Below are 13,667 nucleotides of genomic sequence, written 5' to 3'. Positions count from 1 at the left end.
TGAGCAGTCAGGGTGAGAAGCAATGACTTATATGTATAACCTAAGTTCTAATAATTTCTCCATGAAATTGTATTGATTCATTCTCAACAGTCTGTCGTCTTCATTTGGTAGCGTTTCTTTTGGCTGGACTGCTTCCTGTACATGAATGAGATGTTCGATTTTTTTTGTCCAATGAGATTTCATCCTCTATGTGTTGCCGGGTCGGGCAATCTAGTCTGCCGGTGAAACGCAGTGGTGCGTTTAATGACCTGTGGCTGGGCACAGAGAATGCAAGTGAGAAAAGGGAGCCGTCTGCACTAAAAATGCAGTGACATTCACGAGACGTGTTGTAGTTTATTTGGGTCAGAACAGCTACCAAACAGTCAGACATACAGTATGTGTTTCCAGGTTGTATATTTTAAAGAGGTGGCAAAAGTACACATTTGCACTACTGACGTAGAACTAATGATACTTGTGTAAGAAAAAAAATATATCTATTTTTTTTTTTAAAAAGTACTGATTCAACTCCTGTACTTAAGTAAAAAGACTTTACAAAAAGGTACAAATATTGTTTTACTGTTAATTAGCTACAATACATGTTTTGCTAACTGTTTTGCACAATAAAAACAAAATAGTTTCCCTCTTTAATTAAGTTACACAGTGTTTGTACGGAGAAGGAAAAAAAGAGGTCATGTTACAACATGTCACATGTAGTTTGTGTGCTTGCTCGGTTTTTATGCTATCAAACCAAAAATGTGATCCCATAGCTTTGCTAATGTTGTGGGGGGAAAAAAGTAACAAGCCTATTTTGATAATAGTGAGGGGTAGAAAATACACATCTGTTTTCAAATGTAGAGAGTAAAAGTAAATAGTGGTCCGAAAAATAAATACTCACGTAAAGTACAGATATCTGAAAGGTCTACTTAAGTACAGTAAAAGTATTTGTAATTGGTTACTTCCCAGCACTGGTTTTAAAAGAGTAAACAGATGTGAAAAGTGCCCAGGTATAAAATCTAAAAATGTCCATAACCGCCGTTGTCACTCGGCCTTCTTCCTCGCCGCCGTCACGCGGCTCAACACCTCGGTGTAGAGCAGCGTGCCCATGAACACCACGGCCGTGCCCGCCCAGTGCCACGCCGTGAAGGGGTTTTGGAAGTACACGATGGAGAAGATGAGGCTGAGGAACTTCCTCAGGGTCACCACCAGGGTGACGGTGAGCGAGGCGCACTCGGTGGTCAGGATGAACACGCCGCGGATGCACACGTACCTGACGGGCGGCGGTGAAAGGCGACAACTAGCAAAACGTGGGATTCCGCACATGCGGGGACGGTGGACAAAAAAGGATACTGCGTGATGACGTTGGCGAGCAGGTACAGCCACATAATTGGAACGTTCAGTTGGATGACAGGAACGAGCGCCGGAGCTGCAGAGGGAATATATGCGTTTAGTGCACAAACAAAAGCAGCTTCATCAGATAAAAAGTCACCTTACACTTTTTCACAGGTCAAATTTCAGCAATAGCCATCATTCCTGCAGACCAGAGAGAATATGCGTATGCCTGTCAGTATTGGCGAACGCTCTGTTTGTATGCGTTGCTGCTCTGTGCAGTTCATAAAAATGTTTACAGGAGCAGCTATGCTAATTTCTGTTAGCCTGTCTACGGCGGTTTGCATTATATGTCAGCATTAAGCTAGCAGACTTTCAATAGACAAAATGGTTGAACATTTGGGTGTTTAACTATAGAAATTTAAATTCTATTTTGTTGTACTATGCTCTGTATGTGTTGGTGCACTGTGTTTTAAAACCGTTTTTTGAAGGTTTAGAAATACCTTAACATTATGCTAATTTCCATTAGCCCATATATGGCATTTGACATGATGGTGAATACGAGCATTAAGATTGTGGATTTTCATAACAAAATGGTTTCTTTGAATACGTCGGGGTTTCGATATACGTTTAATTCTCGTGTTTTATGGGTCAGGTTTCTGTCTTCGACAGGGAATGACAAAGACAGCTCGAAGCAAGCACGCCTCGCCTCTTATATGGAAAACTGGGCCAGTGTGAGTCTTCTTTTCACTTCCTCAAAGTGTTGTTAAACAATAGTCTCCCATTTACTACAGCGATAAAGTGAGAACAGGCGCTCAGGAATACTTTAAATGTGTTGAAAGTGCTATTGCTTTTATTGTTTCTGCAACAATGATCATGGAGTCTGTTGCCTTATTTTATACAACAAGAAAACTCAGAACTGTAACAAGAGAATGATATAATTGGAACAACATACCTGACAATTTCAAAAGCAACATGTATTTTACAGCACTCATTGATCTACATTCAAATTTCGAAATCCCCAAATGACCCTGTTGTTAGCCCTTTCTTGTTTTAAACCAATTACTTTTCCTAAATCCTCATTGTTTGTATTTGTTACTACGTTTCGAATGGGGGTTGCCGCAAAGTGGCCGACTCACTGCTGTGACTGAAGTGGACGCAGTGGCTGTAGATGTCCGAGGAGAGGAGCAGGAAGGCCGGCAGAGGCAGGAAGTGCTGCGAGGGACACGGAGACAAGAGGCGGCCAATCAGACGAACCCGAGGACCATTGTCACCCGTGTGTGCATAAGAAACAAGAGATGTTTTTACCTTTGTACAAAGTACTCACGTTATAAAAAAGAGCCTCTTTGGAGTGTTTTCCGTACCGCTTGTACAGCGTCTCCTGGAAAATTCCCATCCGTGCCGACATGAGCAGGGCAAAGGTCAACATGGCGATTCCTGAATGGACAATGAATGTTTAGGCTTTGTTTTTATCATATTTGTATAAAAAAATGTATCTAACTTTTGTCCGTAAGACACCAGCCATAAAGAAAACAACATTTTAGCAAAACAATCCTGTCATCAAATCGTAGTCATGTACGTTAGCGTAGCATACTCAGGAAGTCAGCTATCCTGTTTTTCAGCTTTGGTCATGTGACATTAGGCATACAGCAGATTGATCGTTTGTTTTTTTCCTCTTTTGCTTTGTGTCGCAAGCCAAACTTGAGATAGAGACCATGTCCTGCTGCGAAGACAGATGCCACAAGAGGGCAGCAAAGCTATACCTCTCTTATTAGACAGTGCAATAACCTAAGTGAAGTTCCTCCATTCACTTCAACATGAACCACAGGATGCCAAAAGATGGCGCCAAAGCAATATAAACTATTTTTCCCCCCTCTTGAAATCCATTATTTTTTCTTATAATATTGCTACTTTAGTTAAAAAAAAAATGACAGCCTTCCTAATAGTATTCTGATGTACTTCTGGTAATATTATTTGTGTTTCTTTTAAAATAAGAACAAAAATCTTCCTTATGTTGCAACTTAATTTGATTAAAATTACAACTTTCCTCCTCATATTCAGATTTTGTTCTTGTGATATTGCAACTTTTTCTTTGTCAAAAATGTTTTCTCCCATGATTATTTTTCTCTTAACATTGCAACTGTATTCTCATAAAATCACTACTTTTTAAAATTACTTCTTTCCTCGTAATATTCTGATGCATTTCTAGTAAAAAGGGACCCCCCAAAAAAAAATCCTCATAATATATAAACTTTTTTTCCTCTTAATATTCTGATTTCCTTTTTCGAATATTACAACTTTTTTGTCGTAAAAATGTTTTTTTTTTCCCCTCTCCCAAGTTTATTTTCCATTTTGAAATTACATTCCCCCCCCCCATAATATTGCAACTTTATTCTCATCATTTTCAGATTTTTCATGGAATATTGTAACGTGATGATTAAAAACATTTCAACCTTTTCCTCTTCATAATGACACGTATTGCTTCAGGTGTTTGTTTGATATTAGACAGGTCTTTGGCCTGAGTTAGGAGCTCGCAGGCAAACTCACCGACAAGCCAGCGCACGAAGGCGTAAAAGCCGTCCTCCTCCGAGCCCTCGTTGGCCACATTCTGCACAAAGTCGAGACGATAAGAAACGCTTTTTGAAAAAAAATAAAAATAAAATGTTCACTTGAAACCGTTTTGAATAGATTTGCATCCCGCGGCGAGCGTTTGGCGACATCGCAGCTGACACGCTGCTGCGCGAATAGAGCGAGTGACTCACGACTTGCTTGGCCGACATGACGGTGCAGATGAAGATGCCGGCGGAAACTAAAGCGATGGACAAATATTTGCTGACCGAATACCTGCGGAAAGACGAGCGAGGTGACAGCTTTTAGACTCGGAGAGATGGGAGGGAGAAAGCGCGACGGATGATGATACCTTTTCTTCAGGATGACGATACCCAGGATCATGTTGGCGATGAGAGACCCCTGCAACAAGACCACAAGGACACTTACAGGGCACATTATGGATGACAAACTGACTTTCTTTATTGTTTGCATACGTAGTGCTACCTTCCTAATTCATAGCGTTAAAATGCCGTGCATCAAGGTTTAGTGACGGTGAAAACATCGTGGTAGAAAGAAGTTCTTGCTGGTTTCTTACCGATCTGAAGATCATGTGGAGCGGCATGGCGATGTTGAAGTTGAGGGCGTAGTTGTTGATCACGCTGACCGTGAAGAACATGGTCACCATGATCCCGTAGTTGCTGGCGGGGGGGGGGGGGGGGAAGCAGGCAAGGCGACCGCGTCACGCCAATTCGTAAGCCAGCCACGCGTTTGGGTTGCTCACCTGATGGGGATGACGGGCTTCTTGGTGCCCAAGCGCGTTTCGAAGACGAATCCCTCCAACGCGATGAACGCAAACTGCGCAAATGTGACGATGTTGCCGCAGCCGGGGAACTCTCTGAGGAACACAAACGAGGAACGATCCAAACTGATTGGAGAGCAACGGAAACTTCGTCCCGAGATCGCAGAACATCGTACTGCCTTCCCATAACTATTTGCCATTGAAATGAATGGAAATGCCATTCATTTCTTCTTGCCCCAATAATTATTATTGTTTTTCATATTTCTATAGGTATTTCTGTATTGCGGATTTTCACTTATCGCGGGGGGTCTGGAACGTAACAGACGAACCCGCCAACCTGAATCCAGCCTATGGCGTCACTCACGAGGCCACGCCCCTCACTGGCACACATCCAACACACGAATATCACAGCACGTGCAGTAATTACAATTTATAGTATCAGTTTAATTATTTACAACCGCTCTAATTGTGTTTTTATATGATATCGTGCCTTTTTCGCCCCTTATAAAATCGCATAGAAATGGAGGCATTTGTGAGGACAGGAACCGATTAAACACGTAAGACGAGGTACCACTGTATATACAGAATTTGGACGCTTAACTACTGTGTTGCATTGCACGGTTCAAAGTGCAGAAAGTCCATGTTTGTTTCGCCCGTGTGTCACCAACCTTACAAGCAGCTCCAGAGACACCACATTGCTACAACATCCGACAAACACCAGAAGGACGGCAAAAACGGTGCCCATGGCGGCTCACACTTGTGTGTGGGCAAATTCACGGTTTAAAAGCGAAGCGTTGATAGAAGCATGCTGCTATCTGACGCCGCTCGAGCAGCCGCCTGCGAACTCGATCAAACACGTCATGAGATAAGATACGCGTTTCCGGGTTCCCAAAGGCTCATGGGAGTTTTAGTTCATGCTTGAAGAACACGAAAAATTAGCATAATGTGACATTTTCGCCCTTATTTTCTGGTAATTTAGATTTAGGTTTGTTTTAAAAAAAATCAGTCTAAATATTGGTGACAGCCTTTTAAAAAAATAAAAAGCTTGAAGTCGGCTCAACTGCGAAATTATACTACGCATGCGCATTAAGTTAAGGCAAGGGACTCACTCTGCATGTGCAGTTTCTTTAGGAAGCACGCTACCAAACGTTCTAATTAACCTGATCGACTATTCGAATAAATCGTACTGACTCTACGGTTGCACAACGTAGCGTTAAACAGTTTAACAAAACAATGGATGGTGAATGAGCTGACATCAGTGTGGGAGCGCGAACATGTGCTGTAATAGACGATCTTTGCGAGCGAGGACGTGGCGTACGTAGTTGGCTAGCTCACACTAGCTAGCGTCTCTCCTGAGGAATCAACAGTTTAATCCCGAACGTCAACGCCAAATCGCCGCCGGCTTCAATCCGCCGGGCGGCGGCCAACATGATCTCACTCACGGACTCGCAAAGTAAGAGCTGTGTCTTTCGCGCTACTTTGTGTTTGTATTTGGGCGTAAAAGCCGGTCTAGCTATTTGTACAGGGGGATATCTGACTCAAACGCTATTGGCTGGGAGCCTCGTGATGTCACTGAAAAGTAGGAAGTAAAAGATGCTACAGTCCTACGTTATTAATGTTACACATTTGAAAATAAGACTCAATATTGTATATTTAGTCATTCTTTTTAGGTAATGCGTATGTGATGTTTTAATTATGAGGGCTATCTGTTAGTGTACAATTTGTTTTTGCACCCCGATATTTAATCTACAACAGTGAACCGCCGTTTATCACGTTGCAGACCAAACCGCAATAAGTGCAAATCTGAGATCAAGAGACCAAAAGTCGAGTTTTTGATATGGTTGTAACCCCCAGCACACTTTAAACACATTCAAACTTATTAAAAGATGCTTTTCAAATTATTCCTAGCCCATGTTCTCACTTTCTCACCGCTCAAAAAGGAGGCACGGCGTGCTTGCTTCAAGCTGTTATTTGGCACTCCAAGTTCACTGTAAATAAATAATGACCCATAAATCAAAGGAGAATTAAACAGTGTAAATGTTCAAACAAACCATATGAAATTGTGAGTCTGCTAGCTTTTTGCTGACCTAAACCGGCATAGATGCGTATGTGCATGTACGGATGTGTCGATACGATTCATGTTTTTGTCGTGCGCCATTTTCTTCCAGAAATTGGAATGGGGCTGACGGGGTTTGGTGTGTTTTTCCTCGTCTTCGGGATGATGCTCTTTTTTGACAAAGCTCTCTTGGCTATCGGAAACGTGAGTCGATCTCAAAGTGATGCGAGTCACACAACTGTGGTCCTCATCTTCGACTTTTACGTCCTTTCAGATTCTGTTCCTCTCGGGTTTGTCCTTTGTCATCGGCCTGGAGCGAACGTTCCGATTCTTCTTCCAGAGACACAAAGCCAAAGCCACCGGCTTTTTCCTGGGAGGAGTGTTTGTGGTTCTGATTGGCTGGCCCATCATCGGCGTCCTTCTGGAGATCTACGGCTTCTTCCTCTTATTTAGGTCCATTTTTAAAGGCATGCTCGTTTTAATCTGTCGCAGTGTCCATTCTCCTCAATTTTTACCCTGTCTGGTTCTCACAGAGGATTCTTCCCGGTGGCGGTGGGCTTCATCAGACGAATCCCGGTGCTCGGCTCGTTGCTCAGTTTACCGGGCATCAGGACGGCAAGTATCCCGAGCCACACAAAGCAAAAACGTAGTTGGTCGTAGGGCTGCAACTCACGCTCGTTTTAATAATCGAAGCATCTGTTATTTTTTCTAAGAAAACGTTTTAATTAGTTTAGTATTAATTAGTAATCATTTTTGTGGTGGCATAAAGTCCTACTCGGCAGTAGTTTCGCCGCCGATTCTTAATCTTCAACCCAAAAGATGTGCCGCTCTTAAATGCAAAGCGATGCAACGCCGCCATCTACTGGCATTGGCTAGTCATTACAGTTGGGTAGAAGCTTGAATTTCACAGACAAGCTGGCCGAAACTTTCATCCACACCTACAAAGTTTTTCATCATTTGTTTGCATCAAATACTGTAGTTAGATTTCTAGTCTTTATTGACCTTGTGTCTTCTTCTCTTTCAGCTGGTGGATAAAATCGGCGAGAGCAACAATATGGTATAACAACATAAAATTATGATTATTTTTTTACTATTTATTTTGTTTTTGCCACTCCAGAGCTGTGACTGATCGGACACTTCATACAGCTTTCCTCAATAAAGAGGAAACCTTTTTCTTCAATTTTTTTGACGCCATTGCCTGTGGACTGCGTCTGGTTTGCTGTCTGTTATTTGTGGACCGATCCCAATCGGGACTGCTGGTCCGACCGATGCAAGATTCCGGAAAACGCGGTGGAATTTTCGTCGACCTTCAAGAAGACGGCGCTTTCCTCTGAAAAGCATGTCTTTTTCTTTCCAAATGTTGTGACTTTTAAAAAATCTATATATTTTTTCTCCATCGTACAGTGAGCCAAATGTTACGATATTGTTGAAATACTGTGCAAGTCTTAAACTGCAGGCGTATGAAATGATATTTGTGTTACTGTCATTTTTTGTAAGTGCAGGCTTGAAATAAAGTCTCTTTTAAAAAAAAATCTTATATAAATCTTAATATCTTCTCATCTCATGGGTCTGTCAACCTTTCTACTGTGGATGTAAAAGGTCTACACACACCCCTGTTCAAATGGCACATTTATAATATAAAAATTGAGACCAAGCTACATCATTTTGAAACTTTTTCCACCTTTAATGTGACCTTTAACCTTTACAACTCAACTGATTTATTTGGTTTTTTTTTGAGAGGGAAATAAACAACTTAGATGATGGGGTTGCACAAGTGCGCACACCCTCTCCGAACTTGGGGATGTGGCTGTTTTCAGAATCCATCGTGCAAACGAGTGCCACACACGTCGCCATTTAAAAGACCTCTGATCAACCCTAAATCAAGTTCAGCTGTTCTAATAGGCTTTCCATGGCATTTTTTGTGTCTGTGGATCTTTCCATTTATTCATCAAGCCATTTTCTGTTCTAACATTCCAAGCTCAGCAATATTTAGTTTGTTAGATATTACATGCAGTATTTATACTATGTTGGAACAATACAACAGCTTGGGTCTTCTGTGATTAATCACACTTACAGTATGTTGTGTCCAACGCAAGACTAATTTTCATTCCAAAAATATAAAAAAAAAAAAAAAAACTGAGCTTAATATTGAAACGGTCATTTAAAAATACCATTTCTTAATTTTCTTATCACCTTGTCTGGTCCATTAGGAAATCAATCACGTCTGTTTGTGTGTCTCACAAACAGCAAGGCGCACTTTAATGAACTAAACGAGAGCAAAGCAAAACGTTTTCAACGTGGCTTCATTGCAACAACAAAGAACGTAGGTCGAAATATCACGGGAAAATGTTATTTACTTCATTTCAGGAGACAAACATGAAAACGAAGCATGTCATGTGTCCGATAAATGAAATAAGAATGTGTACTTGGTTACTTCCCACCACCGCCGCCTACGCACTGTCGTCACATCAAGCTGTGACGTCCCCACACACCTCACAACTTGCTCCGCGTGTGTGCGATTAATGACAAACGTCGGTTTTCGCAGTGGCTGCCAATCACGGCGGTGACTGTTTTTTTCCAACTTTCTTTTTCTCACTAAATTAGAATATGATAGAAAGAAAATATTTGTATTTATGTTTAAGATAGAAAAAAAATCATCATATTTCAAAAACAAAACAAATGTAATCTAAATATAAAGGTGCCACTCAATAAATTAGAATATTATTGAAAAGTTTATTGAATTAAAAAAGGGTAACTCCTATCATGCAGATTAAAAAAAAATACTAATAATAATTGGAATGTTGCAATATCATTGATAAGTTCATTTCATTCAGTGGTTCAATGAAAACTATTGTACAGATTTTTAAAAAATAAACAGTAAAATATTTTATTTGTGTATTTATGTCTTTATGTATTGATTTATTTAGATGATTATGGCTTAGAGAAAATCAAATCCTACATTCACCATCTCAAAAAATTACAATATTACATGAAAAAAAATGATCTTTAAATAGGGGAATTAAGTGCTCCTTAATGTTGTTGTTGCTGACGGTGACGTTGGCGTCTCAGTGCCGCAGCGCGCCGCAGTCAGGAGGAAATAAACAATAAATAAAAAAATTAATACATTTGTGCTTCAATGTGATCTTTTCTTGTTTTCCACCTTTCCTGTTACAGTACCATCAACTGCGCATGCAATACTGTATATCTATATGGATGTCTGTGTTATACTGCCCCCTCGTGTCCAAGGCGCGCGCAGCAGAAGGAGACCCATTGAACCAAAACATGAAATCATGATGCACAAACTTGTTTTGATGAGTTACATTGTTTTTCAATGTTGCTATTGCTGGATGTTTGTATCCGGCGGGACCGTATTTTTCTGGCATCTCCCCACGAAAACGTTTGCGTGCCGGTGAGTTGCTTCGTAAGCGTCCGCCCTCTGGAGACATTTTTCTTTTTTTTGCCATAAAATTTCAGGCAGCACTGAGCTCCCCTGGAAGATATGCAAGCGTAAGTAAAATGAAACGCCATAGACGGGCTAACAGAAATGCGCATCGATGTTTCACTGATTGTAAACGTTCAGACACGTGGCGCAGCGACGCACACAAACAGAGCAGACAAAAATACTCACAGCCTTCTCTGCCTCTTCTGCTTGCTGTTAATTAATTGCTGCATGTCTTCCAGTAGAGCTCAGTGCTGCTGTCCGCCATGTTGTGGCACAAAGTGGTACTACACTCAAAATAGGGTTTTGTTTGTACACCGAAAAAACCCATCACAAACAATCGCTTGAAAATCTGCAATTTACCCCAAAAATATAAAATGTTGCAAGTGGTCCTGATGGCTAATTGTGAGTAACCTGGTCCCGCCACGGCTGCCGGGCCGCCCCGCCGCCCCGCTCGCCTTCTCGAGAGCATTTGCGCGCCCGGAAATGATGGCCGTGCCCTTAATTATTAAACAAGTGTGTCAGCAGCCCACCCCGATGGAGGTAATGTAAACAGGAAGTGGCTCAGCGAGGGTGGGGGAGCTCGGACAGAAAGGGGGCAAGGAGTTCGGGGGGGGGACGTCGTCGCCGGGCCCATGGGGGCTTTTGGCTTTTCCAGCATGGCCGATCCAATAGCGCCTGCTAAGCACTTTTATTTTATTTTTAAAAATGATTTGTAACGTTGTTAACATGGAGACGCTGCAGGAAGCACGGCAGTCATCCATCCGTTCTCTGCGTGTTGTGCTCGCATTATCCTTTTTTTTTTTTTTTGCAGGTCAAGAGCAAATGTTATCACTGTGCGTTTTTATACTGTGCAAAAAAAAAAAAAAAAAAAAAAGCAACACATTTTGACGTTTTTTTTGGCAGAGCTGGAACGGATTGATAGCATTTCCAATGATCAGAATCAGAATCAGAATCTGAATCATCTTTATTTGCCAAGTATGTCAAAAACACACAAGGAGTGGTTGGCGCCGCTCTCCTACGGCGGCAGACGGGCGTCCATTTGAATGGGCAAAGATGATTTGAGCGTTTTGCGATACAGAGCTTGGTCACGGGAGGAATCCAAATGGTATCGCAACACGTCCGTCCGTCTGCCTGTCTGTCTCGTCGGAGTGAGCAGTGGTGCGTTTGCGGAGGACGAGCAAGAGGACGCGCTTCACTTTGCGTTGAGGTCAGCGTACAGAAAGAGGAAGCGAGAGAGACACTCACCATCTGCTGTCTGATGTTCTCACAGCGTCAGCGCAAGTAGGAATGAATCATTTTGCCACCTGGTACGCGTGCGAGTGCGTGCCCACATATTCTGCCCGCATGGCCGCGTCTCCTCAAATGCATCCATCCTAAACCTTCATCCTAAAGTCGCTGCATCAACTCCAATTCCAGTCAAGTAGGGGCGTTGGGAAAAACGCGAATAAAGACAGAACACAAATGATTTGCAAATCCTTTTCAACCCACATTCGGTTGAATGCGCTACAAAGACAAGATAGTTTGTGTTCAAATGGTTGCAAATATTGAAACATTCTGAATTTGATGCCTACAACAGGTTGGGAAAAAAAGCTGGGCACTCAGTCAGCGTTTGGGAAGCGAGGACACTCATGTACAACTTGAGTTGCTCAACAGTCCCAGGGTCTCCGTTGTGGTATTTTGGACTTCATAATGCGTCTGCAGACAGGTCTGGACTGCTGACAGTTCCAGTCTCGTCGTCTAGTAGTAGCCTCGCCGTTGGAACACGTGCAGAATGTTGGATCGTCTTGCTGAAATAAACACGTTGCTTGGATGGCAGCATGTGTTGCTCCAAAACCTGTATCTATATCAAATATCCATTGCTTCAGAGTTGCTATTCCAACTTTACTTCAAGTTTATTTACTTTGTAAAAACAAAACAAAAAAAAGTTTAAATTCACACTTTCACAGTAAGTTCACTCATTAATTTTTCTCTATATTTGATGATATTACAACAATGACTGGGGATGGGGGGGGGAGGTAAAATTTTGCCACAGCCCTGTTACCGAACCGATTTTTTTTTGGTCTTCTTTGTTCATTTTTAAAATGTATTTTTTTGTTGAATCACAGTAATGCGATTAGTGGCTCTATTTCATGTACTTGCCAGAGACACGAATATCTGTAATTGTACTCAAGCTTTTGCCCTCAATGAATCAGCGTCAACATCTCGGGCGCTAGCTTGGCTAAACAAGTGGCAGAAATCGAGCTGAATATTTCATGCGGACGGCTGTGAGTTAGTCGGTGAGTTGCGTGGAGTGGTGATCGATACGAGTACATTTTGAGTATTGATCGTTTGAAATGCTGCCGAGAGGCCAAAAAACGCTGACGGAGGCCTCAAAGATGAAGGAGCGCGATAACGCCGGTGGAGCTAACGAGAGTTGTCATTCCTGAATAGGGCATTCTCACAACTAGCTTAGCACGTTAGCCGCTAGGCAGTGAGCCACGTTTAGCGGCACCGCGGCGTCAAGCCTCAAAACCTTCGAGGTTTTTCCTTGTAACATTCCGACCTTATTTGTGTAAACATTGCAATTTCTTCCCCTAAATTTCGGACTTTTTTTCTTGTAAAATAGCAACTTTTAATTTGGAAAATGACATCATTTTTTTGTGACATTACAATTTTTATCTTGTAATTACCATTTTCGGTAAAAGTTTTTGACTTGCAACATTACAACTTTTTTCCGCATATTATAATTGTATTCTTATCTTTTCTCCTAATATGACTTTTCTTCTTGTAATATAGCAACTTTTAATCTGTAAAATGTTTTGTTTTTTTTGACATTGCAATTTCTTTTCAGTGTAACGTTGTGACATTGTTTTTCATGTTACCATCTTTTAATATCCAATTTTTATTTCATGTAACTTTGTATTTGTGGAACAACACGATGTTTTGTAGTCTTTCAATTTTTGTTCTCACATTACAACCTTTTTTTCCCTCATATTTTCTCTTTCATCACAGCTTACATGTAATATTGCAACATTTTTCTCATAACATTACAACGATGCTATAACATGACAAATGTGTTCTTGTAACATTACACGTTTTTATATCCTAATCATATGATTTTATTTTGAGGTACTAGAGCAACCTTTAAGTGATAAAATCATACAATTGTATAAATTAATCATGTAATGTTACAATTTTTTCTTTTTTCTTTTAACATTTCAACTTTATTCTCGTTATATTGCAACTTTTATCCTGTTTTACTTTTTCTTTGTGGTGTAGGAAAATCTTCTCACGATATGACTTTACCTCAAATATTAAATTTTTCTTGTTATATGTCTTTTGTCTTTTATCACATAAATTTACACAGTTGAAATTTTTTTTTCTATGAAAAATGGAAATGTATTCTTATAAAATAACAATTTTTTTTCAAAGTATGTTTTTTCTTGTAATACAACAACTTTTAATTTGTAAAATTTTTTTTTTTTTTAATAATATAGTTTTTTTTTTCCTGTTACTTTTTATTTGTGTCTCAACAC

General features: G+C 40.8%; 2 protein-coding genes across 2 annotated transcripts; one reads left to right on the top strand and one right to left on the bottom strand.

Annotated features, from left to right (window-relative positions):
• Positions 1-720: 720 nt before the first annotated feature.
• On the bottom strand, positions 721-5,546 carry slc35b4 (solute carrier family 35 member B4). Its single transcript, XM_061774383.1, has 10 exons — positions 5,323-5,546; positions 4,637-4,750; positions 4,451-4,553; positions 4,226-4,275; positions 4,068-4,149; positions 3,853-3,913; positions 2,633-2,742; positions 2,445-2,520; positions 1,327-1,402; positions 721-1,246 (listed from the first exon to the last, which is right to left on the bottom strand). Exons 1-10 carry the CDS (start codon positions 5,397-5,399, stop codon positions 1,018-1,020), a joined length of 978 nt encoding a protein of 325 aa, XP_061630367.1. The 5' UTR covers positions 5,400-5,546; the 3' UTR covers positions 721-1,017.
• A 186-nt stretch (positions 5,547-5,732) lies between these two features.
• On the top strand, positions 5,733-8,242 carry LOC133478379 (vesicle transport protein GOT1B-like). The gene is made up of 6 exons (XM_061774384.1): positions 5,733-6,107; positions 6,823-6,914; positions 6,985-7,163; positions 7,244-7,325; positions 7,735-7,767; positions 7,828-8,242. The coding sequence occupies exons 1-6, from the start codon at positions 6,083-6,085 to the stop codon at positions 7,837-7,839; spliced, it is 423 nt and encodes a 140-aa protein (XP_061630368.1). The 5' UTR covers positions 5,733-6,082; the 3' UTR covers positions 7,840-8,242.
• Positions 8,243-13,667: the final 5,425 nt, after the last annotated feature.

Source organism: Phyllopteryx taeniolatus, chromosome 5, assembly GCF_024500385.1.
Source record: "Phyllopteryx taeniolatus isolate TA_2022b chromosome 5, UOR_Ptae_1.2, whole genome shotgun sequence".
NCBI classification, from domain to species: domain Eukaryota; kingdom Metazoa; phylum Chordata; class Actinopteri; order Syngnathiformes; family Syngnathidae; genus Phyllopteryx; species Phyllopteryx taeniolatus.
This window is presented reverse-complemented; position numbering and strand designations above follow the sequence as displayed.

What these genes read in the sequence shown, in the direction of transcription:
- LOC133478379 (XM_061774384.1), top strand. Translation starts at nt 6,083, where the DNA reads ATGATCTCACTCACGGACTCGCAAA. An exon ending in GGCTTCTTCCTCTTATTTAG is followed by an intron (nt 7,164 to 7,243) that starts GTCCATTTTTAA and finishes TGGTTCTCACAG; the next exon opens with AGGATTCTTCCCGGTGGCGG. An exon ending in GTTTACCGGGCATCAGGACG is followed by an intron (nt 7,326 to 7,734) that starts GCAAGTATCCCG and finishes CTTCTCTTTCAG; the next exon opens with CTGGTGGATAAAATCGGCGA.
- slc35b4 (XM_061774383.1), bottom strand. Translation starts at nt 5,399, where the DNA reads ATGGGCACCGTTTTTGCCGTCCTTCTGGTGTTTGTCGGATGTTGTAGC. An exon ending in CGTCCACTTCAGTCACAGCA is followed by an intron (nt 1,403 to 2,444) that starts GTGAGTCGGCCA and finishes TTCCCTCTGCAG; the next exon opens with CTCCGGCGCTCGTTCCTGTC. An exon ending in CTCGCCAACGTCATCACGCA is followed by an intron (nt 1,247 to 1,326) that starts GTATCCTTTTTT and finishes GCCGCCCGTCAG; the next exon opens with GTACGTGTGCATCCGCGGCG.